The sequence below is a fragment of the Ptychodera flava genome, chromosome 19, assembly GCF_041260155.1.
Source record: "Ptychodera flava strain L36383 chromosome 19, AS_Pfla_20210202, whole genome shotgun sequence".
Lineage (NCBI taxonomy): Eukaryota > Metazoa > Hemichordata > Enteropneusta > Ptychoderidae > Ptychodera > Ptychodera flava.
This window is the reverse complement of record NC_091946.1, coordinates 3,395,576-3,422,062: the sequence shown is the minus strand read 5'-3', so window position 1 is coordinate 3,422,062 and position 26,487 is coordinate 3,395,576. Positions and strand designations below refer to the sequence as shown.

General features: G+C 38.6%; 2 protein-coding genes across 2 annotated transcripts in view; one reads left to right on the top strand and one right to left on the bottom strand.

The window, feature by feature from the left end:
• Positions 1 to 805: 805 nt before the first annotated feature.
• The window catches only part of LOC139118408 (uncharacterized), a 37,827-nt gene continuing 12,145 nt past the window's right edge, over positions 806 to 26,487 (top strand). The window contains exon 1 of the mRNA XM_070681710.1: positions 806 to 1,061. Within this exon, the coding sequence (XP_070537811.1) occupies positions 857 to 1,061 (205 nt within the window). The 5' untranslated portion in view covers positions 806 to 856. The remainder of the gene's footprint in view (positions 1,062 to 26,487) is intronic.
• On the bottom strand, positions 10,031 to 23,139 carry LOC139118409 (nematocyst expressed protein 4-like). Its single transcript, XM_070681711.1, has 4 exons — positions 22,864 to 23,139; positions 21,381 to 21,733; positions 13,343 to 13,468; positions 10,031 to 10,705 (listed from the first exon to the last, which is right to left on the bottom strand). The coding sequence occupies exons 2-4, from the start codon at positions 21,716 to 21,718 to the stop codon at positions 10,663 to 10,665; spliced, it is 507 nt and encodes a 168-aa protein (XP_070537812.1). The 5' UTR covers positions 21,719 to 21,733; positions 22,864 to 23,139; the 3' UTR covers positions 10,031 to 10,662.

Genomic DNA, 26,487 nt, shown 5'->3' with positions numbered 1-26,487 from the left:
AATGTTTAAAATCCTCGGCGTTGTGATTTTAGTTACAGATCCATAAATATGTAGAATGACTCCTAGCGATCAAAGCTGTGAGCATTTTCCAAGTACATAGTGGCAAGGTCACTCCATACTCACTGACTGTGTACATGCACACTATTGCGTCCAAGTAAATTTGAGAATTCGATGGATAACATTTCACGATGAAAGTAAAAGAACCTCCATGATTTTACGACGATATGTACATTAAAAGTTTGCAAGCCTTAGTTATTCTTTATATTCGAAATAAACGATAACGGGACGCGTTTGCAAAAGGACAGTCAAGTAAGTGTAATCTCTCATGGCATGCACTGCATATATTTGACTCAATTTGAGCTGTGTATTAGCTATTGTCTCTATTCTAGTTTTCGTAATGAGGTGACGGTAGTGGAGACGAATAACGTTACGGGATTAAACCATAACAATAGCGTCATAGTTGTTGCCTATTATCCGTCCACTTGTTACAGTCACGTGATTTAGGAGTAAGGAATGTACATTCCATGGCGGTACCACAAAATAGTACATTCCTCGACACCTTTGTCTTGGTAGTTCTTGAAGATTGGTCGTGTCTTAAGGTCTGAAGCCGGTATGTTTTTGTTTCGTGATACATCCGTCCGCTTTTCATCAATATCATTACCCTCATTTTCATGATCATGATTATCATTGTCGTCATCATTGTCATCACTATCATCATCATCATCATCATCATGACTGTTCGATAGACACTATGTCCACTCGTCGAAACTCCGCCTTGAAAGTGAAATATTCCTTTTCAGATTTCAGCCAGTGATAATTATCCTGAACGACAGATACACGAAACTCCGGCCCGGTGATGATGAGGGCGCCCTTACGAGTCCCTGTAGCGTTATACATAATCTCAAGTTTGGCTATCATCATACTACCTGTACCTTCCTGTACGGCCCATCGGCTGGAGCGTCCGTTTTTTCCTAATCCCCAGTTGGATTATTTCCTTTGTGGACGTAGAGGGCAGAAATCATTTGTGTGTGATCCTGAAAGGGTGTTATCTTTTAAAGACGGTAGGATTGTGTGTATGTCTGTCTGACTTGACCGTGGTAAATTCATGTAATATAATGATGCATTCATGTGTGCATGCATGCGTGCAAACAATCGCACATAAAGACAAACAAAATCATATAATTACAAATATTGTACATACATGTGTGTACATAAGTTGGAAAAACGCGTCACGATGAAGACGAGTATCAAACCCATGGCCACTTTACTGTCTCCACTTGATGCAGTCAGAAATTCTGCTTGTACAAAGGCAAAACCAGCTCTATCTGGGGTTGTAAAATTATCGCATTGAGGCTTTGGAAGTGGTATCTTGTGTCTCAATTTTAACACAGGGTGCCAATCGTTAGCTCTCATTTACAACCTTTGGCAGGGTCTGTTTTGTCTTCAAACAAACATAACTTCTTACTGCATCTAGTATGCTTAATCAACAGTAAAGTGACCACGGGTGTGGTCGTTTACAACCATAATAAATATTTTCACTGCCTTATTTTTATGGAGTAAATTATGCTACTGACCTTACTGAATAGGGGTGGTGTATAACTAGATGGTACATTTTGGTTTCTGTTTCTCTAATTATTATTTTTAATTTTGACATTCTTTCGATGCATACGAAATTTGTACAGTAGAACATGCACAATCTACCTTTATATGGACTTAACTACCAGCTCACTACCTAATTTTACAAACGTCACAGCTACTGAAGGTTTTTAGCTGCAAACACCTTAGCAGCTAAAAACCTTCAGTAAAACTTCAGCAAAAACTTCAGTTTTCTTTAAAATGACTCACGAAATTTCCCGAATCGACTCAAAATTTGGCGACAAATTGAGACAGTTAAGGTCATAAATGATATTAGAAAATATATAGATTTAAGCACTAGACACATTAAAATACAAAAAATATAGGATTTGTCAACACAATTCATTGTGAATTTTATGCTGTGTTTAATGTTTGACAACTGAATTTAAATAGTACAAAGATTTGGATTTAGGGGCGATGTCAAAAATTCAATATGGAATGTAGGATAAAAAACTTTAATTCTCAGAAGTTTCCCCAACGCCCCCACCCCCGTACAAACTTAATTGACTTATATTGAACCTATTGCCGGGCTCTTACTATGTAATGCGAAGCAAAGGATCAGTCAATTTTAGGTGGCTAAATCTATACGACTAAATAATGCATTGTTAACACAGGGAACACACTACTTTAACTTTGTGTTTCATCACAGTCCCCCATACATGTGGAGGAAACCGCTTCAACACGAAAGTGCGTTTTTTTGCTGTATTTTTTTCAAAAATATTCCCCTGGCAATTTTTATCTTAAATCGATTTATCGGATACTTTTAGAAACTTTTCTGGTCACCCCCACCCCGAACTAAAAGGATTACGTTTTTATCCTTCACTGAACTTTTGTCGTCTCCCTAATTTGTCAATAGAAATATTGAACATAAACACGAGGCGATATGTTGAACGCTGGGCATTTTACCATATTTCACAGTAGGATGAAAACACTGCAAAATATCTTAAAAAGTTACAGCTGAAAGAGCTTTAATAGGTAAAAGGAACTCCTAACATTAATACGCCAAGCAAAACGACGAGGAGTGTGAAGCCATAAATACCCACAGCTTACCTCGTTGGTGGCACAACAACTACAGTGTTCTGCGTGTGGTAATGAGCGCCTCCATGCGGTACGTGCCTGTATATAAGGTGGTTGTCCTCCGTATGACTGTGGTGGCGGTCCACCTAGGTGGTTGGTCATTCATTGTTGCTATCCTATTGATTTCCTAGATGATATCTGCATGAAAATCAAAAATAAGATTAAGAATGATAACGAAATGAAATTGTGATACTGCAGCTTGCAATTGGTTTCTCATCCGATGAAGAGTTAAGTATATACTTAATAAACAGTACGAGTGAATTTGCCAGCAAAGTGGTTAACGACCATCGGGTTTACAGCCTGGGTAAGGGTCATGAAATGTATCGACCAGCTGCTAAAAAGTTTTAACATTCTGGACCCTAGCTGATTCCATATCATTGTATGACGCGAACAATTTCAAGCTCCATGCTATAAATCTTGACAATTCGAATACTTGGGGATAAAACTTTGCTTGTAACTTAAAACCAGGAGTTGCTATTATTGATCAGATTTAGAACTTTGACAAAACACGAGAATGATAACATAATATAAAATGATTTAATACTCGATAACCAGATAATCCCTCATTAAATTGATACTCAAACTTCCTATGAGATCATCTTTTTGTCGTTTTTTTTTCACAACCACCGCTGTTGTTTTCCCTTAGACAGCCTCAGACAGCCATATATAGCCTGATGTTTTGTCAAAAAGGCTACAAAACCGAAAACGAAATTCTGTAACACTCTGTCTACACCTTACTAATACATGATATGTAAACTTTTTTTCTGCTATTCCATATTTTATTCATGTAATGAAAAAGGGTCATCGTTATAAAACACGAAATAAATTTCAACTTTGTCATATTGATAACTCTAATGTCCGGCTTAGGCCAAGTAAATAAGCTATGTAGTTCCGATTCTATGCTTTTCAAATATATCGTATATAGGTAGATCGGGATTTTTTTGTTTTATCAAATTTTCGATTTCGATTTCAAAACAATGTAGCGGTGAAAAGTTCCTAAATAACACGTTTTCAGATAGGATAGTGTGTTGTTCGATCGCAAAACAACTCACATGTATATATTGTTACAATGCCATCAAAATTGAATTGTGTCATCAAAATTTTCTTTAAGTTGATAAAATTAATGCCCTCATGTCAGTTTGATTATGTACGTGTACAAGAATCAACACGTGATCAACTAATGTATTCGTCCAAACCCCCGCTCGTGTATGAGCCCCTTCTCTACTCAAAGAGGATTTTGAAAATGATGTACATCTGTACATGTCCCTACCCCCTAGTTTAGCTCAAATACGGTTTCAAATTCGATGGTAGTATGGCTTGATCGATCGGATATGCGAAGATGCACCTGACTGACCAACTGTTGCTTTGGAAGATGTCTTTACTGGGTTGTATTGCAAGGTGATATCACCGGAACGATACACTGAAGGCAGCAGTGATTGTGCGAATGTGTGGAAGCATGACGAGGGGAGCACATTTCTAATGGCGTGCGCAAGAGTCAGAAAGTGTTACGAATTATTAGAGTAGGTAAAATTACTTTTCAGACTTAAGAAACTAGTAAAGGGTATTTAAATAATGCACTATTGAAGTTTGTATTTATTCTTTTCAAAGTTTATAACTAACAGGTACTGACTGTGTGGTCATGGTCATGTGTACTGTACAGGAGCAGAAATGTGAAATATTAATATATTGCTGATTTCCGTTTTAACGTTTTGATCAATTGTGCTGAATCTGTTAGGACTTCGAGATACTTTATTAAACACAAAGGTAAAAGCACTAGATAGTCATCAGCACCATTATTATTAATCATTAATTACTAATTATTAAAACAAAAAGATCTCAATAATAAGTTGGACAGACTGGACACATACAATGTCGTTGGCAAATGTACTAATTACGATTTACGAGATTGTTTAAGAAGTCTGGAAGAAAACAATTTATATTTGAATTATATTAAGGATAATGAAGATTGTCAACGCTTAAAGAAGGAACATGAGAATTTCACGTGGTGGATTTGTAAAGTGTCACAGTGACTTTTAAATGTTATTTCTGACATGTAAATTGAAGACCAAGAATTGCATTGATGTTAATGATTGGATGTTACAGTATTGTTTTATTTTTACTGTCGTACGATCAAAGGCATTCTTAACAAATAAGGTGAGTACTTCAAAATTTACCAAATCTGGTCTGATGAATGGTATTGAACAATGTTGTGTCTTGCCAAATACAATGGCAAAAAATGAAATTGCAAAACACATCAGATCGTCCAAGAACTTGCATTTGTTTGCTGTATGTAGCTTGTGTACGAGTCACGAATAAACTTGAAAAGATCAATACGCTGTACTTTTGCCCCAAATGACATTTATCCGTCATTGTGCATGGGTTCGCTTTATCAAAATTTCAGTAATTTGTGTCTGTATTTTCTGTGGACCGTGATACTTGTTGAACAGCCACTTCTTTTATCGGATACACTGTGACTACGCCCTCAGTAAACAAGCGTGTATAGTCGACGCTTCTGCGTCACCTCATGTGTTCTATAAACAGCCCTGTTCAATGCTGACCATCACGGTTGTAGCTAGCATACTAGCCGAAAAGAAAGCTGAAAGTTTCAAATACGCTTGCAAAGTAGCATCAGTCTTGCTATACTCGTTTCGCTCGGTGATTATTTCCCACCAAACATGCTAAATTTCACCCGGAAGCCATATATCCGTAACCAAATACCTTCGCTTGCCATTTATATATATATATATATATATATATATATATATATATATTATATATATATATATATATATATATATATATATATATATATTATATATATATATATATATATATATATAGTATATATATATATACATATATATATATAATATATAATATATCAGGCCAGAAAGCAACACATGGAAGACCAGGAGACTTGGAAGTTATCTGGGATTTTAAAATTCTGGCATATGAGGATAATCAAATATTAAAGAAAAAAGACGGGAGTTTATGCTTGATTTTCTATATTTTCACATTCTCATCGTAAAATAACATAAAAGTAGAACTTTGTAAAGTAAAGACTCTAATTCAAATAAAACAATGTGTGACTCAATGATTTTGTTCTAATTTTACCAAATTTACCATTATTGCTTCCAAACTTTCAGAGACGTTTATTTGATAGAATATTTTAACCTTCCAGTATTGTCAATTTTGTAACTCTAAACAGCACCAAATAGGTAATGGTACAGTAACTGCAATTTACGGAAGTTAAAGACTTCTATTTTATTTTATAAGGCTATTATGGTGCACTTTGTATAGGAACTGCTGCGACTATAAAAATATGTGATCAAATATTTACGACCGCAGAATAACCTTATCATGTGTGAGAAATACTATGTCTGTGGACTTTGGACGGCAAACATCCGGGTTTATTTGATTTCGGAACTGGACGAAATGGCAAAATTAAAACACTGAAATGAAAATTCAACTCAGCCAACACTGACAACAAAACAACGATATGTATTGTACCCACCTTGCTGTTTTCTCTTATCGTTTCTTGTGTCACTTTGTGTTGACCTCTACTATTGATTTAAAGAACTGTCAGCAGGTGTTTTCACGAACAACACCTTCAATGGCAATAGTGTTATAGTGTCTGTTAAGTTGTCAACAGCAAGAATGATACTCGAGATTTATTGCTCTCTGACCACGTGACTCGCCATAATAATTACACGTCATACATTTCCTTCAGGTATGTGCAGGATGAAGGGACCGCTTGGGGTCGCTGCTTAGACAGCTTTTGTCCATGTGAAATATATGACATAGAAACTTGGAGACACACGGGCTGAGGTCTCTTTAATTTGAATTTTGAAAAAGGTGTGACTAGTCTAGTTGCAATCTATGCTTTATATTCCTGTAACAACTAACTTCCGTTTACCTGGTAGTGATTTGTTTTGTTGGGACTTGAACATTCTCGAGGAAAAATCATAATTGCAAGGGACACTTTTGTAGCAACTCTACGCTAATTTTCCTGCTTAGGAGTCGTTGGAACTAAACACTGTGCGACTTTCTTGTTTACAAACAATGTACTTCATGCACGATATCTAGATACGTCACGTCCACATCGCTGCAACATTTAAACTTGACCGTGTGCGTGATGGCAAACATGTTTTAACTTTGATCAATCACAAACGTACGTGGATACAGTGTTTACATTGATCGTGAGGGCCCGATACGATAATGTGCTTACTAAACTTGTTTTTATTGCGAACAAGCTCAAAGGTTAGTCGAATGTATATGCGCAGTTTCCTTTCCGTGAGAAACAATTAAAGAATAATACCTGTATTCTCCAGATTGGGGTACAATGCGCTATACGGGTGACACGAACCGAACAGGTATAGGTGTTACCATGGTAGAGGGACTTTACAATATGTAGCAATTTGTACCTGAATTGAGTGTACATCTACTAGCGATGGCGGATATACATGAGTTTATATGTATCTGGCGCTTTAAACAGGTTTACTTTGTATCTTGAACACCGGAAAGAAGAAACGGATTTCGAATTGAGCGAGCGTCGCGCACGACAAATGGGAGCTAGGGCGAACATTGTAAGCATCGGGATACGTCGTGTGCGTTCCCGGTGAAGACAGTGGACGTGATATTAGCGTAGTAAAAGACAAAAGTGACGATTGGGGTATGGTGAAGTACATGCTTAAATATCTCCATACGTTCTAAAAACACACATCGCGAAGTTTACCCTGCCTCCATGTTTTAATTATAGTTTTATGGCTGCGAATTCGAAGTGATCTATTACCTTGTACACCCGTTGAGGGACCCATTCTTTCTATTCATACATACATTGCGTGGTTGACACTTATGCACATATGAGTGTGTACACTATAGCAGAATTCCCCTTGACAAAGGCTGATTTAGTACAATGAATTATACCTGGGAGAATATTTTCACTACGCTTGGCAAGACACCTAGAACCAATCTTTGCGTCAACATTAATTAAAGAAAAGGCCGCCATTTTTAATAAACTGCTCATCTCTACACTTTTCTCAATTCAAGTAATTATACTTTGGCGTTGTGAGGTTGAAAGTTTACTAGTCTCATGACCAAACTTTAAAAGAGTTAACAACCAAAGGACTAATTTTATGCCAGAAAGCATATAAAAGTCAACGGTAAGGCCATTGTTACCGGGAGTTGTTCCCTTTGACATACGACATAGGGCTTCATAGGCTTCATTCATTGTGATAAGACCTTCACACAAAGATTTCTCATCCATAGATAACCATGGAATATGATATTTAAGAATTCCTCAAAACCTTTTTAGTCATTATTACCAGAGTAAGTGGACTTGTATAAATTACCATAAAAAGACTAATTCTGATAAAAATCCCCGGTTGTCTTGAATAAAGCATTTCTATCAGAACTAATTACCATTTGAAGATGACACCCAGTACGATTTCTTACGAATCTGAGTTGTGCCAGCGGCGGGACTGAAAGCACTCCTGAGCTAGTGCTTCACGCTAATAGATATACAAGCATTCTGCCCGGCACTGTACCAAACAGAACTACTAGTATTACATCGTCCTCAACATTGCGTACCTCGTGTACATGTACACAGCCACACAAGGAAGTCTGGCAATGCACAGTTTTGTTGAAATTAGTTTCAGACGGAGTCCTTCAGACCAAGAAGGAAGTGTGTTTGTCAGAATATTGGATTCGAAAATGAGAGATCATATTTTAAAGCGAAAGGATATCTTATGACGTTATTTATTGAGAAGAATCCAATCAACTTGCAGTAATTATACAAACGAAATGAAAGGAAGGGGTGACAAAGAAGGAGACGCACTATCGTAGTCGTTCGATGGAAAAGTGATATCCCGAATGCAAGTACTCTCTTCGTCTCTTGTAAGGGACAGTGGATAACTAAAGTACGCGCATGGCCAACGCTAGTCGCTGTGTTTGACCTCACATTCCATCTCGTGAAAGAAACTTTAAGGTACGAATCAAAAATCGAACATGAACACTATGAGTTCAACTTGCAATAACACACGATAGATTGCTGTATTGGTATCGGAAGGTTTAACTGCAGATATTTTCTTGAACAAACCATACAACTCTCGAGGGTCTATGAACAAACATTGCAAAACGAAATTTGAGCAGTGATTTAGTATAACGCATATTCATAGTTCACATGGCGAATCCGTGGCATATAGCTGGTGTGAATTTTCGCACGGGGATTTGAAATGAGTCTCAACTCTCTACCCATAAAAGCTCTTGAGAAAAAATATTTTAACCGGCGTCTAGTTTTTCGAAAATCGGAAATTTTATTTTCCCACAATATTTAACACAGGGATGTAAGGCTGCCATTGTGACTTGCTAATATCGGTAAATATTAGGCGGTTTCTTTCTCAAAAACCCAAGTTTGCACGTTGACCCTGATTTTATTCTTGAGTTGATAAGAGACTAGTTAAAAGTTTCATTGAGGAAAGTTTGAGCCAAAGTTTAAGTCTTTCATTTCAAGGCGCATACTACATAAATCGATAAAATATTTAAGAAATAAGAACAATTCAGGTTATGTTAAAAATAAGCTCAGCAGATGTCTTACAAGAAGACAGGGTTGACGAAAATGCACGTAGGTCGCAAAAACGTGCTTTGCGGTAACCTTCAAAAGATGACCGTAACAGCTATTGCATCCCTTTTTTATGTTAAAATCCATTTCGTATTCTAGGGATCCCGAAGCTTCTGAAAAATACGGATTCGTTATCCTGTCGGGCGGGGGCGCACGTAGACCCCTCCAGCCCACTTTCGAATTTTTTTACTTCTGACGTAGCCAGAGGCATGCATGGCTTCATTCATAACTCCAAACACGACACACGTTAGTTCTAAAAATACAGTCTGCTTTGTTAAATCTCCATATTTTATCTGCGAATTTGCTTTTATCTACGTATTTGTGCCATGAATACTAGTTGAGGGTCCCGATTTTTTTCAATTTTACAACGATCGGCATGATCTTTTGTCCAATAAGAACAACACATTGGCTTACTGGACGCATTCAGTCTGATATGATTTAATTCAAAACGCTGAGTATGTCCCAAAATGGGAAAATCAATATATACATATGCAAATGCAAAGTTAGTTTTTTAAAAAAAAGTGTTGTACGGTAATTTTAAATCACCTTTGTTTTCCATTAGTTTTCCTCTTATGAAAATGTAAAATAGCGTGTACAGCACACACACACACCACACACACACACACACACACACACACACACACACACACACATATATATATATATATATATATATATATATATATATATATAATATATATATATATATATATATATATATATATATATATATACATCACCTACAAATAGAATGGTACGCCCCAAAACATATAAATGAGAGTGTCGCTGAGAATCCTTTCACTTTTGTCTGAAGATTGCAGGATAGATGAAACTTAAGTGAGAGATGTTAAGGCTTACAATCGAACGTTAAGTACAATAAATATTTTGCAACGGAAAATAGCTATTTCTGCGATGGTAACGAAATAAAATAGTATCATCTGATGAACCTGTCACCAAAAAGTTAAAAAAGTGAAAAATCTGTTTATACTACATATTTACATAGTTTTACATACTTGTCGTTGTGTAATTCGTTCGTTCGTTCGCGTGCTTGAGTCTCACATGAAAATTCTGCGTACATAATTCTAGATACATTTGTTTGTGTGATTCTTGGACTATCTAGAAATCGGACTGATTAGCTGAATTATATATATATATATATATATATATATATATATATATATATATATATATATAAACTTATATATATGTACAAACTCTCGGCGTTGTTCCCACGCATCGCTAATCTCCACCGGAAAGAAAGAGACATATAACGGCCATGGCGACGAGACAGAAGACAAGGCCGACGGTGCCAGCGATTAAATAAAACAGAATTAGCAGCAGGATCCAGCCAAAACCTTCCCACTCATTGAATACCTGTCGAAGAAGAAGAAATAGAATCAGTGATGACGTAGACGTTTGAAAGCACTCTGCTGTCTTGGCACTGCCTTCTCCCTAAGTTGTCACTGAACCATAATTTTCTGGCTAGGATGTACATGACGATATGACGATATGAACTGTTCTGCACAGTGTAAACAGTGACTGTTTTTTGCACAGTGACGTTGCAAGCAAATAATTTATTCTTCGAAATTATTTCTTTCAATCAATGACAATCTGAACATCGGTATGTATATGTTGAAGTCAGAGAGAGAGAGAGAGAGAGAGAGGAGAGAGAGAGAGAGAGAGAGGAGAGAGAGAGAGAGAGAGAGAGAGAGAGAGAGAGAGAGATACAGATACAGAGTCAGAGTCAGACACAGATACAGACAGACCAGGGAGAGTGACAGAGAAACAGAGAAAGTAGACGCACCGTCTCAATCAGGCAGTCAGACAGAAAGAAAAAATAGCGCCAATGGCACTTGATCACAACTGGCACATTGTGAAACTACTCATAATTAATGAGGTACAATATGTGGCGTCATGCAGTGTCCCATCATACCATATATGAAGGGTGTAGCACTTGTGGTTACTGAGTTATGGACAAATATGTATATTTCAGGTCAAATGTCACTGAGGTCATGTGACATTTGTCAAAAAATTGAATTGCTAAGTCATCCCTATATACCAAAAATCAGACCTAGCTCTATTGGCTCGCTCAAAATTAGATATGCACATAATTAATGAGGTACAATATGTGGCGTCATAAGGTGTCCCATCATACCATATATGAAGGGTGTATGCACTTGTGGTTACTGAGTTATGGACAAAATATGTATATTTGAGGTCAAAGGTCACCGAGGTCACAGGAGATTTTGTCAAAATATTTTTTATATCTGCGTGAACAGAGGGACATGACCCAATCTATAAGGCCCTGGACTTCATCCATGGGGACTAAAAACTGTGTCACTGAATCCTTTTTGCAATATGAATATGATGACAAACTAAATTTTATTTTACTTGGCCTTATACATGGGATTTTATAGACAGCTGACTTATACATGGTAGTCTATGGTGGTGTAAACTAAAAAGTCCTCTAACATGGCCAAATCGACGTGCATCTGTATGGGTAGGGTACTATCCTTGTGCAAAGTTTGAAAGAAATTGACCTGGGCATGTCTGAGATATCTGCGTGAACAGACGGACGGATGCACACACGGACGCAGGCACGCACACATGGACATGACCAAACCTGTAAGTCCCCCGGACGGTGTCCGTGGAGACTAATTAGACAGACCACGAAGTCAATGAGCAACATACAGCTGAAAGACTATTTTTCACATTGCGATTTTAAGCCATTTTTATGAGAAAAGGGACATGTATATGTATATGGAGAAAACAGCAGAAGACATATTTGTAAATTGTTTGTTAAGTGACAATCATATATGCATCTCTTGAAATTTTGTGGTTATAAGGTATACAGTAGTGTAAGAATAATGAGGTTAGAATAAGTTAGTAAAGCTAAGTTGACAGTAATTAAGATTACAAAATTATACACTAAGCTGAGGAAATCTGAATGAAATAAATGTTGAAAAGTAGCAAAGTCATGGTCATCTTTTGTCTAATACCTTGTGTAAGTTCATGAACTTTACATAAATCTTGCTATAGATTTGTTGCTAATGGGCAATAACTGTGTTTCAGATCATTTGAGAGCAATCCATCCATGACAGGTTTAAATTGTATATACTTCTATTTAAAGGAGAGAAACTTCTCAAATATTTTTTTCCCTGTAATTTCCTGTGAGAACACATGGACATGCGTAGGACTCTATGCTGGTGCTACCTTGCAACTTGTCATGGCATTGTCTAACCTGTTCACCCCAATTTCCTGTAGACAGGTCCACACTCACCATTGATAACAATGGGTTTGGGCCATACCATGGTAGTGAAAGACTGTAACATGTGAGGTCATGGATACTTAATCTCAGGAATGTCAAAGTCTGTATATTGACTCAAGGATGTTACATAACAAATGCTTAGGGTCATCTCAAAAGTGAGAATCTAAACTATGAAATATGGTTTTTTTTATTGCTTTTGATACCCAAAGAGCATAGAAATCTCTTATACTTTGAATCAGCCATCCTGCATATTTCTAACATTCATCAAAACCTCATTTCTGTTCCACAACTCATAAAACAGTCCACAATGCAGGATTGGTGTACATTCCAAAACTACATATATGAAAGACCCCTAAAATCAATTAGTTAAAAGGGGGGTTAGAAATTTCCAAAACTATATAACCTCCGCTCCGTTTGGCTCCATTTTCCGAATTGGAACCTTGGAACCAGTCTATGTATCGGTACCAAATATCAACGCAGTCTGTTCAGCAGTTTTTGACTTTTTGTCGTTTACGGAAAGGACGACATCAAACACCGGTTGAAACACACTCTATATCACAACTTCCAGTTGTGATAATAAAAAGCGTTTGACGAAAGGGTACGATAACTTCTGACAAGAATTGAAAAGTGAAAGGTATGTTGACGGCTAGAATGTAAACAGTTGATGAAGTCTACGAGATAAATGTCAAAACGCACACAGAAAGACAACATAGGTATCATTGGCAACAAACCAACTGGCATACCACTTATGATATTTGTCGCACTTCCACATGTCGGCACAGCATCGTCCACAGCAATTATCTCCACATCCTTCACAGTCCATGGCACAGCTATTTACCTCTTCGTCTTTAACTACGACCACATCTCCCTGTGAAAAACAAGTCATCGTTGATGACACAGTCCCCGCTTGTCCATTTTGTTATAATCTTTGGTGTCTAGGTAGCTGTGGTCTAGGTAGCTGGAATGACATTGATGCAACGGGTGCATCAGGCCTGTGACTTGCATAATAAAGTAATCTGAGGAACGTTCAATAAATGACTCATCTCTGCCGGTAATGACCACTGAAGGAACTTTTGATTACATCACACATAACGATGCCCTCACTGCCTCTAGTGTCATGACGGCACATACTATACACATGGTTTGGTGGAATTTTCGAAATGGTATGGGATTGAGTATGTTGTTGTAATCAGCCATTTCGGATCATATAATGAAACAAATTAATGTGCACAAGAATGCAGCCATTGTATTTTATCTTCGTATCATGTTTGAACAAAATCAGTCCATCGAGGGACAGTGACCTATGTTTATGTTTCAAAGACATAAAAAAATCACACCAAAATTGAAATCAAATGGCTGTCTATTGACCATATGGATCATAGCACAAATTAGTAGACATGCATATGTATGCCATAGTACTTTATCTTGTACCAAGTCTCAACAACATGGTTAAGGAATATTTGCATATGATTAAACCTCAAAGACATGAAAAAATCCAAAAATGACCATCGGGAAGCGATATTGGAAAAAATGACAATCTGGCAGACATATTGGAAAATCATGTCACAAAGTAAATTGGCATGTATATGTATGCCATAGTGCTTGATCTTTGTGCCAAGTTTGGACAAAATGGGTGTAATGACCTTTGAATTACGCTTCAAAGACATGCAAAATTCCAACAAAATGGCAGTTCTGCAGCCATATTGGATCCTATTGCAAGGTTAATTGATACATGCATATGTATGCCATAGTGCTTTGCCTTTGTGCCAAGTTTGAACAAAATCGGTTCAAGGATGTTTGAGTTATAGTTCAAAGACATGAAAAAATCGCAAAAAAATGACCACCTGTCGGCCATATTGGATCATATCACGAAATAAATTGGTGTTCATATGAAGGGCATAATGTTTTGCTTTTGTGCCAAATTTGAACAGAATCAGTTCAAGGATGTCTGAGTTATGGTCCAAAGACATGAAAAATCGCAACAAAATGGCCGCCTCACGCCCATATTGGATCATATTGCAATATAATTCGACATGCATATGTAGGCCATAGTGTTATGCCTTTGTGCCAAGTTTGAGCAGAATCGGTTCAAGGATGTTTGAGTTATGGTTCAAAGACACGAAAAATCACAAACAAAATGGCCGCCTCGCGGCCATATTGGATCATATCGCAATATAATTCGACATGCATATGTAGGCCATAGTGTTATGCCTTTGTGCCAAGTTTGAACAGAATCTGTTCAAGGATGTCTGAGTTATGGTCCAAAGACATGAAAAATCGCAACAAAATGGCCGCCTCGCGCCCATATTGGATCGTATCGCAAAATAATTTGACATGGATATGAAAGCCATAGTGTTATGCCTTTGTGCCAAGTTTGAACAGAATCTGCTCAAGGATGTCTGAGTTATGGTCTGAAGACATGAAAAATCCCAACAAAATGGCCGCCTCGCGCACATATTGGATCGTATCACAAAATAAATCGACATGCATCTGTAGGTCATAGTGCTATGCCTTTGTGCCAAGTTTGAACAAAATTGGTTCAGTAGTGTCTGAGAAACTGTTGATGACGGACGGACGGACGGACGGACGGACGGACGCACAGACGGGACCCAATCTATAAGTCCCCGCCGGACTTCGTCCGCGGGGACTAATAAATGATCGAGCGAACAGTTTATGAAACACCATTACATTCTCATCTTTTGTAGTCGAGTTGCCTACATCTCATGGAACTCTGACAGATTCCAATGTCTTCGCCCATTAGGTATCGATCTAGAAGTGCAAGTATAACATTAAACAGTGTTTTTCCGAGCTATATCACAACCACAACAAGGGGTCTAGGTCAGTTGCAATCTTCAAGTTGTCTGCCCTAAATATAATCAAATGGATGGCCCAATGGCCCTCAGTGTAGAAAATAACATTAAATAAGAGTATTAATTACAAAGTATCTGGGTGACATGGTATTGCACGGATCAAATAAAACAGTGCAAGGGGTTTACCGCGAACTAGTATCGTGATAGAAAATCATGAGGGCGCTGCACCTGAGCTCAAGACGTTCAACCTCAGTCGTTGTCAAGTTCTTGTCCAAAGCAATTAATCAAATATGTTCATCGTTAGGTCGCGACGAACGAATTGAAGTGTGTCTGCGCAGAGGGACTGAATGCACTCACGGATGGTACTTCACGCTGATAAATATAGAAGCATTCTCCCTGGCACTATAGCAAACAAATTTACTTGTATTACATTAGGTATTGCGTACTTTGTGTATATTTACATGTGACGATCATACAAGGAAGTCTGGCAATGCAGTTTTGTTGAAATTCGTTTCAGACGGAGTCCCTTCAAACCGAGAGGGAAGTGTGTTTGTCAGTATTTTGGATTTAAAAAAGAAGATCCTATTTCAAAACGGAAGTAATTGTGACGTTATAGGCTGAGGAGAATCCCATCAACGTGCAGTAATTAAAAACGAATGTACATGATTGGCTTCGAGGGAAACGCTGTACTGTTGTCGACGGAAAAGACAGATATTCCGAAGGGAAGTGGGTTTTAGTTTTTGTAAGGGACAGTGGATGATTAAAGCACGCCTTTGGCAAACGCTACTCCTTGCCTTTGAACTGACATGCCATCTCGTAAGATAAAGTTTGAAGTATGAATTCGAAAACGAATGATGGAATTATGATTTGGACTTCTATTAAAACAATAGGCCGTTGAAAGCTGAAACTGCTGACAGGTTCTTGAACAAACATTTCGAAACGAAATTTGAAGGTGATTAAGCAGCACAAATGTTTATGATTGTCATGGCGTGCCCCTAAGGTTATCGTATATGTGAATGTATTGAAAATAATATAAATGAGAAATTCTTGGGCTTAGGAATAGCAGACTGGTTTCACTCGTAAACTTGATTTTACCTTAAAGGTGTCTTTTCTTCGCACACGGTCATTTTTGTGGAGTGACTGTGCTTCGCTAAAGTCGCGAGCTTCTTGAGTACAGTGCCTATAGAATCTGCTCAACATGAATCTTTATAGTGATCACCAACAAGAATAGACGATTCAATATGCCGATGTCTAGTCTACGGTCTAATCAACTCGATACAGTGGGTAGTACCAGAAATTATGAGTACAATTTGTGTATGGTGTCAATCCATGCCAAAATTACTACTTTGATTTTACAACACAACATGCCATTCCGAATTCTATTTTACAATTCAACATGCTATTTCACAACACAACATGCCATTCCGAATTCTATTTTACAATTCAACATGCTATTTCACAACACAACATGCCATTCCAAATCCTATTTTACAACTCAACATGCTATTTCACAACACAACATGCCATTCCAAATCCTATTTTACAACTCAACATGCTCTTCCCAATTTCATTTGACAACACATCATGCACTTCCAAATCCTATTTTACAACTCAACATGCTCTTCCCAATTTCATTTGACAACACATCATGCACTTCCAAATCCTATTTTACAACTCAACATGCTCTTCCCAATTCATTTGACAACACATCATGCACTTCCAAATCCTATTTTGACAACTCAACATGCTCTTCCCAATTTCATTTGACAACACATCATGCACTTCCAAATCCTATTTTACAACTCAACATGCTCTTCCAATTTCATTTGACAACACATCATGCACTTCCAAATCCTATTTCACAATTCAACATCCCATTCTAAAGCTAGCTCTGCGGAGCAGGGCAGTGTTACTGGCTATCGAACAAGATTCAAAATGGCGGACGCGAAATGGTCCCCTCGCACAGAGAGAGAAATGCGAACTTGCACAAGTCTAAAAACGCAGCTTAGCACATTGTGTATCTAAACAAGATGAGCGTGCTCGAAAACTAGGATCGATCACGATTTTAAATTAAAAATTGGCTGTTTTTGGAAAAGAAACTGCGCGTTAAAATCAGCAGTTTTGTCTATTGTGCACCGTGGGAGGCTTATCGTGTGCGCGGCTCATGTGAAAGACCAGGCAAGATTCACCCTCAATCATAAGTATCGCTGACCTCCCTCCGAGCTCAGACATTATCTCTGTTCTGTGACGGAGCAGGTCGTATAATTTGCATAGTTCATTGCGCATGCTAAGTAGACATTACCAATATAATCTACAAGATTTTTTCGCTTTACCTTGTAACAGAACCTTGTTTTACTGGGTACCAGTCAACTCGCACTTTTTCCAACCCGCCCAGAACTAACTCGCCCGATTCCAACTCGCCCGATACCAACTCGCCCGATGCCAGCTCGCCCGATACTATTTTGCAATTTTATGAGTACCTGATACGCTAGGTCTGCATGGCAGGGCTGTGTGTTTACCGGCGTTATACGGAGGCCGTATAACGCGGTAAACACACAGCCCTGCCATGAAGAGCTACTGGTACGCTTGCTGCGAATCGGTAGCCTTTGCCACTCGGGTAGCTTGGTTATTGGAGTGGAAGAACATATCAAAGAGTGGCAGGGCTCGTTTTCGCAGCAACTGGTACGCATAAAACGTTTTATTTCTAACAACAAATATTTCTAACATAGAGAACCACAGGTGCGGCTTGAAATATGTGCCAACACGGAAAACTTTTTATTTACGAATTTCACGTTTTGCAAATCTCTTGAAAGAATAAATTTCGTTCGGCTTCTTTACGTATAGGATAGTTACTGCGTACTGGCTCACTTCTTTAGGAACAGCAGGACCGTCTTTCACGAGTTACTGGCCTGGCATGACATGAAAATAGCTGGCCTCGGGCCATCGGGTTAGCGTACATGGAATCTACAACACCCTATCTCAAAACAACGGGCGAGTTGGTATCGGGCGAGTTTGAATCGGGCGAGTTGGTTCTGGGCGGGTTGGAAAAAGTGCGAGTTGACTGTAATTCTGTTTTACTTTACCAACCCTTGGAAGCTGAGGAAAAACCCTGTCGCCAAATAGAAAACTTTCCCCTGAAAGGAATTTATTTATTTTCCTACAACCAAATACCTAATCAGTGATATTTTAAAAGTTGTACGTTACGGTCAAAAAGCAGAGAGGAAATTCTTCCGTACTGATTTCCTGCATTATTATTATTATTATTATTATTATTATTATTATTATTATTTTGTGGTTTCCAAAGCTTACATAAAACGAAAAAGACTAACATTTTGACAGGACAGGAAACGCCAGCTGAAAGCCATATAAAAGGTGTTGCTAAACACATATTTTCCGCTGCAAAAAGTTTTAATATTTATTAAAGCTCGGCAGACAGACACTTTATGAAGTTCACAAGCTTAATTTTCAATTTTGATAAGGGGGTCAAAATTATCTCAATGGCAATTAAGCAAATATTTACAACGAAAACATCACGAGATTTCTAAAAGTTAACAGTATTTGCGAATAGAGGTCACTTTCGCAATTTTCAAAGTTATTTTGTGAACACTTGTCAAGGAAGTGTTCGAAGATTAAAGAAAACTCCTCCACGGCTTTCATTTCATTCTCTCCAACATACATTGTGACGCAAATAGATACCAACTTTTCGATGCTGCTCGTCGAATTATGAGATAAAAAAGTTGACACAACGAATACCTTGAAAAGATTACAGTAGCGTGTAGTTGTGACACGAAAATAGTTGCAGCAATCTGTACTATCTGACCGCACCAGCTATGCGTGTAACAAAATTATTTAATTATCTCAGAACTGAGTAACCTGCACTATAGCGTTAAACTCCTATTTTGTTAAGAAACGACGAAATCATCTCAATTCCAAGCATTCTTCAATATGCTCACGGCTATCTATTGTCTTCAGTTTCACTTTGCTGCAATCTGCATAGCTGTGATATCGCAGCGGTACTTGTGGCGTGTATCGAACGCGCTCGGGTCATTGAGGTCATCGCCACTGTGGCGATGACCTCAATGACCCGAGCGCGTTCGATACACGCCATACCGCTGCGATATCACAGCTATACAATCTGCAATATCCGACAATCTATGACTCGGCTCCGAGTAACCTTCACTAACGTTAAAACTCCGTCTAGGCTAAAAAAATTACCAATCCGTATCAGTCTGCAGCATCCTCCAATACACTCAGGACTCTATGAAAGTCTACACATAAGAAAAGTCAATCACTTTGCAGCTATCTGCAAGGTACAAAAATTATTAGTCTCAGCTCGGTGCAAACTGCACTGACGTTAAACTCCGTCAAGGATGAGAAATTACTGATCTATCTCAGGCCGTAGCATTCTCCAATACACTTAGGACTCTGGGATCAAAGTCCACAGATATGAAAAGTCAATCACTTTGCAGCCATCTGCAATATCTGACAAGCTTTGTATAGTACAAAATAAAATAATGTCTCAGCTCAGAGCAAACTGCACCAAGGTTAAAACTCCGACAATGAAAACAAATTTCAAATCGCAGTCTGTTGCATCTACAATAAACTCAAAACTGTATCTACAGTCCATACATACGAAAAGTCAATAGTTTGAAGCCATCTGCAATATCTGACACGCTATGTATAGTACAGAATTATAAAATGTCTCAGCTCGGAGCAAACCGCACCAAGGTAACAATCCCGACCATGTAAAGAAATTTCAAATCTATGTCAGTCCGTTGCATCCAACAATAAACTCAGAACTCTATCAGTGACGTCTGGCGGTTCGCCTGCAATGAGTCGAGAGCCTGTGGGCAAAACCACTTTTTGCAACCGTGGTTACTCCACCGAAAACAATCGGTTTTTTTCACCCAAAATTGTGATCGATCTCCTATTTTGAGCACGCTCAACTTGTCTAGATGCACTATGAGCTAAGCTGTGCTTTTGAACTTACACAAAGCCCACTTTCATCTCTCTATGCGATGGGACCATATCCTGTATCAGATGCGCCATATAGTAAATCTCGGTCTTTCACGATAAGCCTCCCACGCACGGTGCACAATAGACAAAACTGCTGATTTTAACGCGCAGTTTCTTTTCCAAAAGCAGCCAATTTTAATTTAAAATCGTGATCGATCCTAGTTTTCGAGCACGCTCATCTTGTTTAGATACACAATGTGCTAAGCTGCGTTTTTAGACTTGTGCAAAGTTCGCATTTCTCTCTCTGTGCGAGGGGACCATTTCGCGTCCGCCATTTTGAATCTTGTTCGATAGCCAGTAACACTGCCCTGCTCCGCAGAGCTAGCTTTAGAATGGGATGTTGAATTGTGAATAGGATTTGGAAGTGCATGATGTGTTGTCAAATGAAATTGGGAAGAGCATGTTGAGTTGTAAAATAGGATTTGGAAGTGCATGATGTGTTGTCAAATGAAATTGGGAAGAGCATGTTGAGTTGTAAAATAGGATTTGGAAGTGCATGATGTGTTGTCAAATGAAATTGGGAAGAGCATGTTGAGTTGTAAAATAGGATTTGGAAGTGCATGATGTGTTGTCAAATGAAATTGGGAAGAGCATGTTGAGTTGTAAAATAGGATTTGGAAGTGCATGATGTGTTGTCAAATGAAATTGGGAAGAGCATGTTGAGTTGTAAAATAGGATTTGGAATGGCATGTTGTGTTGTGAAATAGCATGTTGAGTTGTAAAATAGGATTTGGAATGGCATGTTGTGTTGTGAAATCAAAGTAGTAATTTTGGCATGGATTGGACACCATAATTTGTGACTTACATGTATTTCATCATGCGGGTTGAGATCAGCCGGCCCCAAGCAACGTTCAAAGATTTAAACCGGGCCTAAGGGCAATGTAAAACGATTTCAAGAGTATGTGTGGAGTAAAAAAAATTTGGAAGACATTTTTTCTCTCCAGCTTTGACCTACCTTGTCTGCTGTGGTTGCATTACAACCACTGTGTTCTGTGTAGACTGATGGTAATGATTGCCACCGCCATACGTATACGATGGCTGCTGAGGCTGAGGCGGGGGATGTTGATACGGCCCTTGGTGAGCGTACGGATCTGGCGGTGGACCATATCCGGGTTGACTAGATGGATAAGGCGGCGGTTGTTGGGCTGGGTATGCGGCTGGGTACGGCTGTGGCTGCGGTTCGGGGTATGGCGGCTGACTTGACGGTGCGTACGCAGGCTGGTTTGGCGCTGGGTACTGCGGATAGGCTGCGTCGTAGTGCGTGCCCGGGTATGGCGGTGGAGGGCTGTTCATACTTGTCGTTTTCAGCTGAGAATGTGATAGAAACAAGAAAGTGAATCAAAGGCTAGAGAAAAAGTAAATGATTTCCGCCTGTGAGTCATTCTATGCGGCATCTTCGGTGTCGAAGGCCACAGAAGAAAACGAGAAGGTCAAAGGTCAGCTATTCAATTCTTTTAAGGAATCCATATGATATGTTCACGGTGACCTCATTGTGTGTTCCTATTCAGGCTGCATTGTGAATTGCCAGCAAACTAGTTCCTCCCGTTGTTTCTGGGTAAAACTTTTATACATGAATCATTTACAAAGAAAGAAAAAAGAATAGAAAAAGAGTCAACTAAACGATCAAAGAGAACAATTGTCATCATTTTTAATTTTGTATTAAAGGGCTGTCAAACTTTTTTAACCAGGGGACTGAAAGGTTTTTAAAGCATGCTAGCGTGATATTTCTTTCTACCATGCTTCTACTTGATAAATTCAACCATGCTCCTACTTGATAAATTCAACCATGCTCCTACTTGATAAATTCATTGCCACATGCACGTGATAGAGGAACCGTGCCATATGTAACATTAACAACATCGTAACCTCTTTACGTAACTCTGGGTTTTAAAAAAATGCACGTAGAAAAATTTAAAGATCTATCATCTAGAAGTCACAGTGATATTATTTTAAAATGTGGGTCAGAAAGAGTCGCGTACTAGTAGGCCTACTCCCCTCTCCCACACACCTACCTACCCACCTTTGGGTCATGAAAGTACAGGTGATGGACCATCAATGATATGCAAATACAATGTACACAAAAGCCTGCCACTGTGTAAACTGCCGACCTACGTCAGCATGCAGTGTTTCGCAAGACATGTTCTGCTAATACCCACAATGACTGACTTTGTGTCCTTGCATTCTCAAAATCCACAATGCACCATGTCTTGTTTCGTCTTTCTGTTGCTTTTTTAGTTCAAAAGAGTAAGTTTGTGTCCTTGTATGCGTCTCTAGCGATTACGTATTCGTCTTTCTTCATATAGGACTAATACTTTCGCAAAAGCGCAACTCAAAAAGTTATGGATACATACACACAATGGATCTTATGTTCTGGGCGTTGAAAATCCACTTTCAATCAGACCTCCTTCCCACCATGATCTTACAGTCACACCACTCACCTTGTAGCTAAACTGATAATTTAGTTCTCTAATCGTTTGGTTCAAATCTCGCAACGAGGAAAAGTAAGCCAGGACATGTAAATGGTCGTCGTTCGGTTTACTGCTATACGTGTGACGGTGTATTGGCGTTCGATCTCTGACCTAAATATGATAAATAAAGAACTATTGTGGAAATACGGAACTACAACAACAGGTTACTGTTTACGCAGTGAAAGGCTTATTGAGGGCCTTATTGAGGACTGCTATACTTCGCTACCACTGTCTTTCGTATCTCGATTGAAGGTCTCCGATGACGCATACTCTCATGACGCGCGACCTTTGACACTCTGAGCAAACTGAAAGTTGCCACAGAGTTTGTCAAACGGATTAACAAAGTCATTTATGTTTCCGAAGAAGAAAGTGTTCACACGTATTTATTTAGGAGTTCACTCTTTATGACGTAAAACTGATGACATGGACAGATTTAAGTTTTATCCTATACTTCTCTAGTGTCTGGTAATTTACTTATTTTCTCAAAATATTATGATTTTCACGCAATGATAATATGTCACTAGTATTGCTAGGTAGGTCATTCTACTGTTTGAGTGAAAAATGAAACTGTTATACACGTTTAACAGTAATTGTATTTTTTCGATAGTGTATCAGCTCAATCAGACTGCTTTTAAGCAGTTAAAGCATTACTAATTTCAGAATTTGCAATGAAATAGTTTACTACAATGAAAGATTTACTATAAAAACTGGTCTTATTATTCTTATTCAACTATTGACTAGAAGATAGTGTGGCTTACCAGATTAACGATGGCTTTTCGAAGACGTGAATGTTGCTGTAGCGGATTTGGTTCAAATTTGTGTAAAATATGTAAAAGGGAAATGGGAAATCGTTTGTTAGTGACGCCGGCTCAATTTCACTTCTGCTTACTGGCTACAAAACCGTTTCTGAGATTTTCCAAAAGGACAAGTTCCCTTTAACGATGACTCATCAATTATTTTCTCGATATCACGTATTTAATCGGCGAAAAATCGTCTTCAGACTCGGAAACTATTATTAGAAAATTGAGTCATATTTTCAGAGATAACCTTTTTGACACAGCTAGGATATATTGGTTATCCCACGGGTGTCCGGAGTTGCCGGTGTACATGCATAGAGATATGTATACTACACGCAACTCCACGGACCTGTGGGTTATCCCCTCTCAATTTACACTCTATTACGGAGAGTTCAGTTATTACGACCGGGGTGGCCCCGTAAAATCCAGGGGTCACCTTAAAGTGGCACTCCCACCTGGTAACATTTTAAAACATTTGTTTAATGCCAGCGGTCGATATTTGACGTGGCGACTGCGAGCGGATCGCGAGATATCGATAAAAACATGTCCTCAAAAAAGTAAAAGTTTGAATTCCGGTGGCCCACCTAAAATTCAGTTTCCGAACATCGAACGTTCGGTACTGGAGTACGAGTCTAGGCTGACGCGTGCCTACGCGGCGTTCACCACCGTGAGCAGTACGCCCCATGTAAATTTTTCGTGCACAGGCTTTATTCAATTCGTAAACCAAACTCAATGTATAAATTTTCCAAACGTTTATCAATCTTCTAGGGGACAGTTTAGATAAAGTAACTGACAGAGCGGGTAATAAGTGTCAGGAATCGTAGTTTATCGTACGTGTCCAAATCTATTGCCGAGGTGGTCGATGCATCCGTCTTGCCGCGACCGGCCCGGGCTACATTCACCCATTGATAATCGATGCATCGATGGTCTGTGACTCAATTCTGGTTGCACACAGATTATCCCTTTCTACGGGGAAGCTGGCTAAATATTTAGAGTGCATTTGACTTGATAAAAACCAACATTTCATCACGAAAACACCCTGGATAATCGCGGTCGGCACACCGAAGTATATATAACACATCTTTGCCTTGCCAGGAGCGCACTGCACAGATAGCCGACTCGAGTCTACCTGAAGTAAAGGCATAATGTTGTATATAAAGTCTTTGCAGTGGGAGGTAAATTAATTGCGTCGTTCAACTTATTATGGACTCCCTAGAATATCGTCAATCAGCACAACAAACCTTCGGGGGATTTCGGGTCATAATCAAAATGATCGCAAAACTTCGGGATGTGAAAATACGCTCGGGAAATGACATGTTTTTATCGTTATCTCGCGATCCACGCGCAGTCGCCACGTCAAATATCGACCGCTGGCATTAAAAAATAGGTGTTTTAAAAATGTTACCAAGAGGGAGTGCCACTTTAAATTGAATACTTCAAAGGGGTATCATGTATTTTTCAAACAGTACAGAGGGCGGGGTCAATGATTTTCATAGGTATCAATTTCGTCAAAAAGCAGTTTCAGTGTTCAAAAAAATTCTGGGAAACAACAAGTATTCTGTGCATGATTTCATTCTCTGAAGTCATTTCACCGTAAATATGAATAAAAGTATGTGTATTATCTGTCACATGGACTTCTTGCTTTGGCAACTCTGTCCAGGCTTGTCTTCTTGTAAATTGCGCTCGTTGAGGGCAATGAACAATTCAGTCCTATCAGCCTTTGGCTGAGATGAGGCAGTCATTAGGTGCAAACTATCTGAAACCTACATACATTGAGAGGTTCCCTTGTGCTGTTGCATAGCACTACTGTTGATATCTGACCAGTTTTCGGGAAAGAGATGTGAGTACAATACTTATCTGAATAAATAAATAATAAACACAAAGGCTGGAATATAAATGAAAAGTTTTAATGGCTTTGTTTTTATGTCAATTAGCAATAAGGAAGAAATGAATAAATATATATGTAACTTTTTGTATTATAACTCTTATAAATAAATATAAAATGTGTGTAAATACTATGAAGTAAAGTATCCTCAGCCTTCAGGTAGGATTACTAAGGTATTGTGGCCACAGTATTCCACTAAGAGCATGTCCTTGATCCAGCACTTTTACCATAGCTCACTTTGCGCCTCCTCAGTTACCACAGAAACGGTGGGTACCAAGGCCTAAAAATTGGCTATTTGACCCCTTCATGACCTTATATCCTGGCATATTTGGTGATATGAGGGAATTCCAAATGCAACATTTTCCTCTGAAAAATGAATCTATGTGAAAAGCACAATTTCCCTTGGAAGTGAAACCGGATGGAAATGTGGTTGAATGATACAGAGTTTTTAATCAACCTAGTAGATATATATCAACATAAATACCAGGATGCCGACGGTGTGGTCCAAGAAGGGGATCAAAGATGCCATAAAGGTTTTGGTTCAGTGTATGTACATTATATGTACAAAAAATGAACAAATACTAGACTTGCTCCAAGTCTGTATATCGAAACAGAACAGCGGACTGTCACATTAGAAGTAGGCTGTTGCACAGATCGTGGGGTGAACGCGATGGCCCACAGCAGCAAATAAGTGATGCCGAGAAAAGCCAAGCGACTGGGGGCCAGTTTAAACAAATACTTAATTCATCAGAATCTGTCAACCAAAGGGAACAAAGGAGGCATGTCTAGTCATCAGGAGAGAACAGAAAAAACATGGAAACTCAGAGAAAAATCATAAATTATTTGGAAACTGTACAAAATACTGATAGTGACAGTAACATATCAGACTCAGAGCTTTTGGGCGAGAAAGAG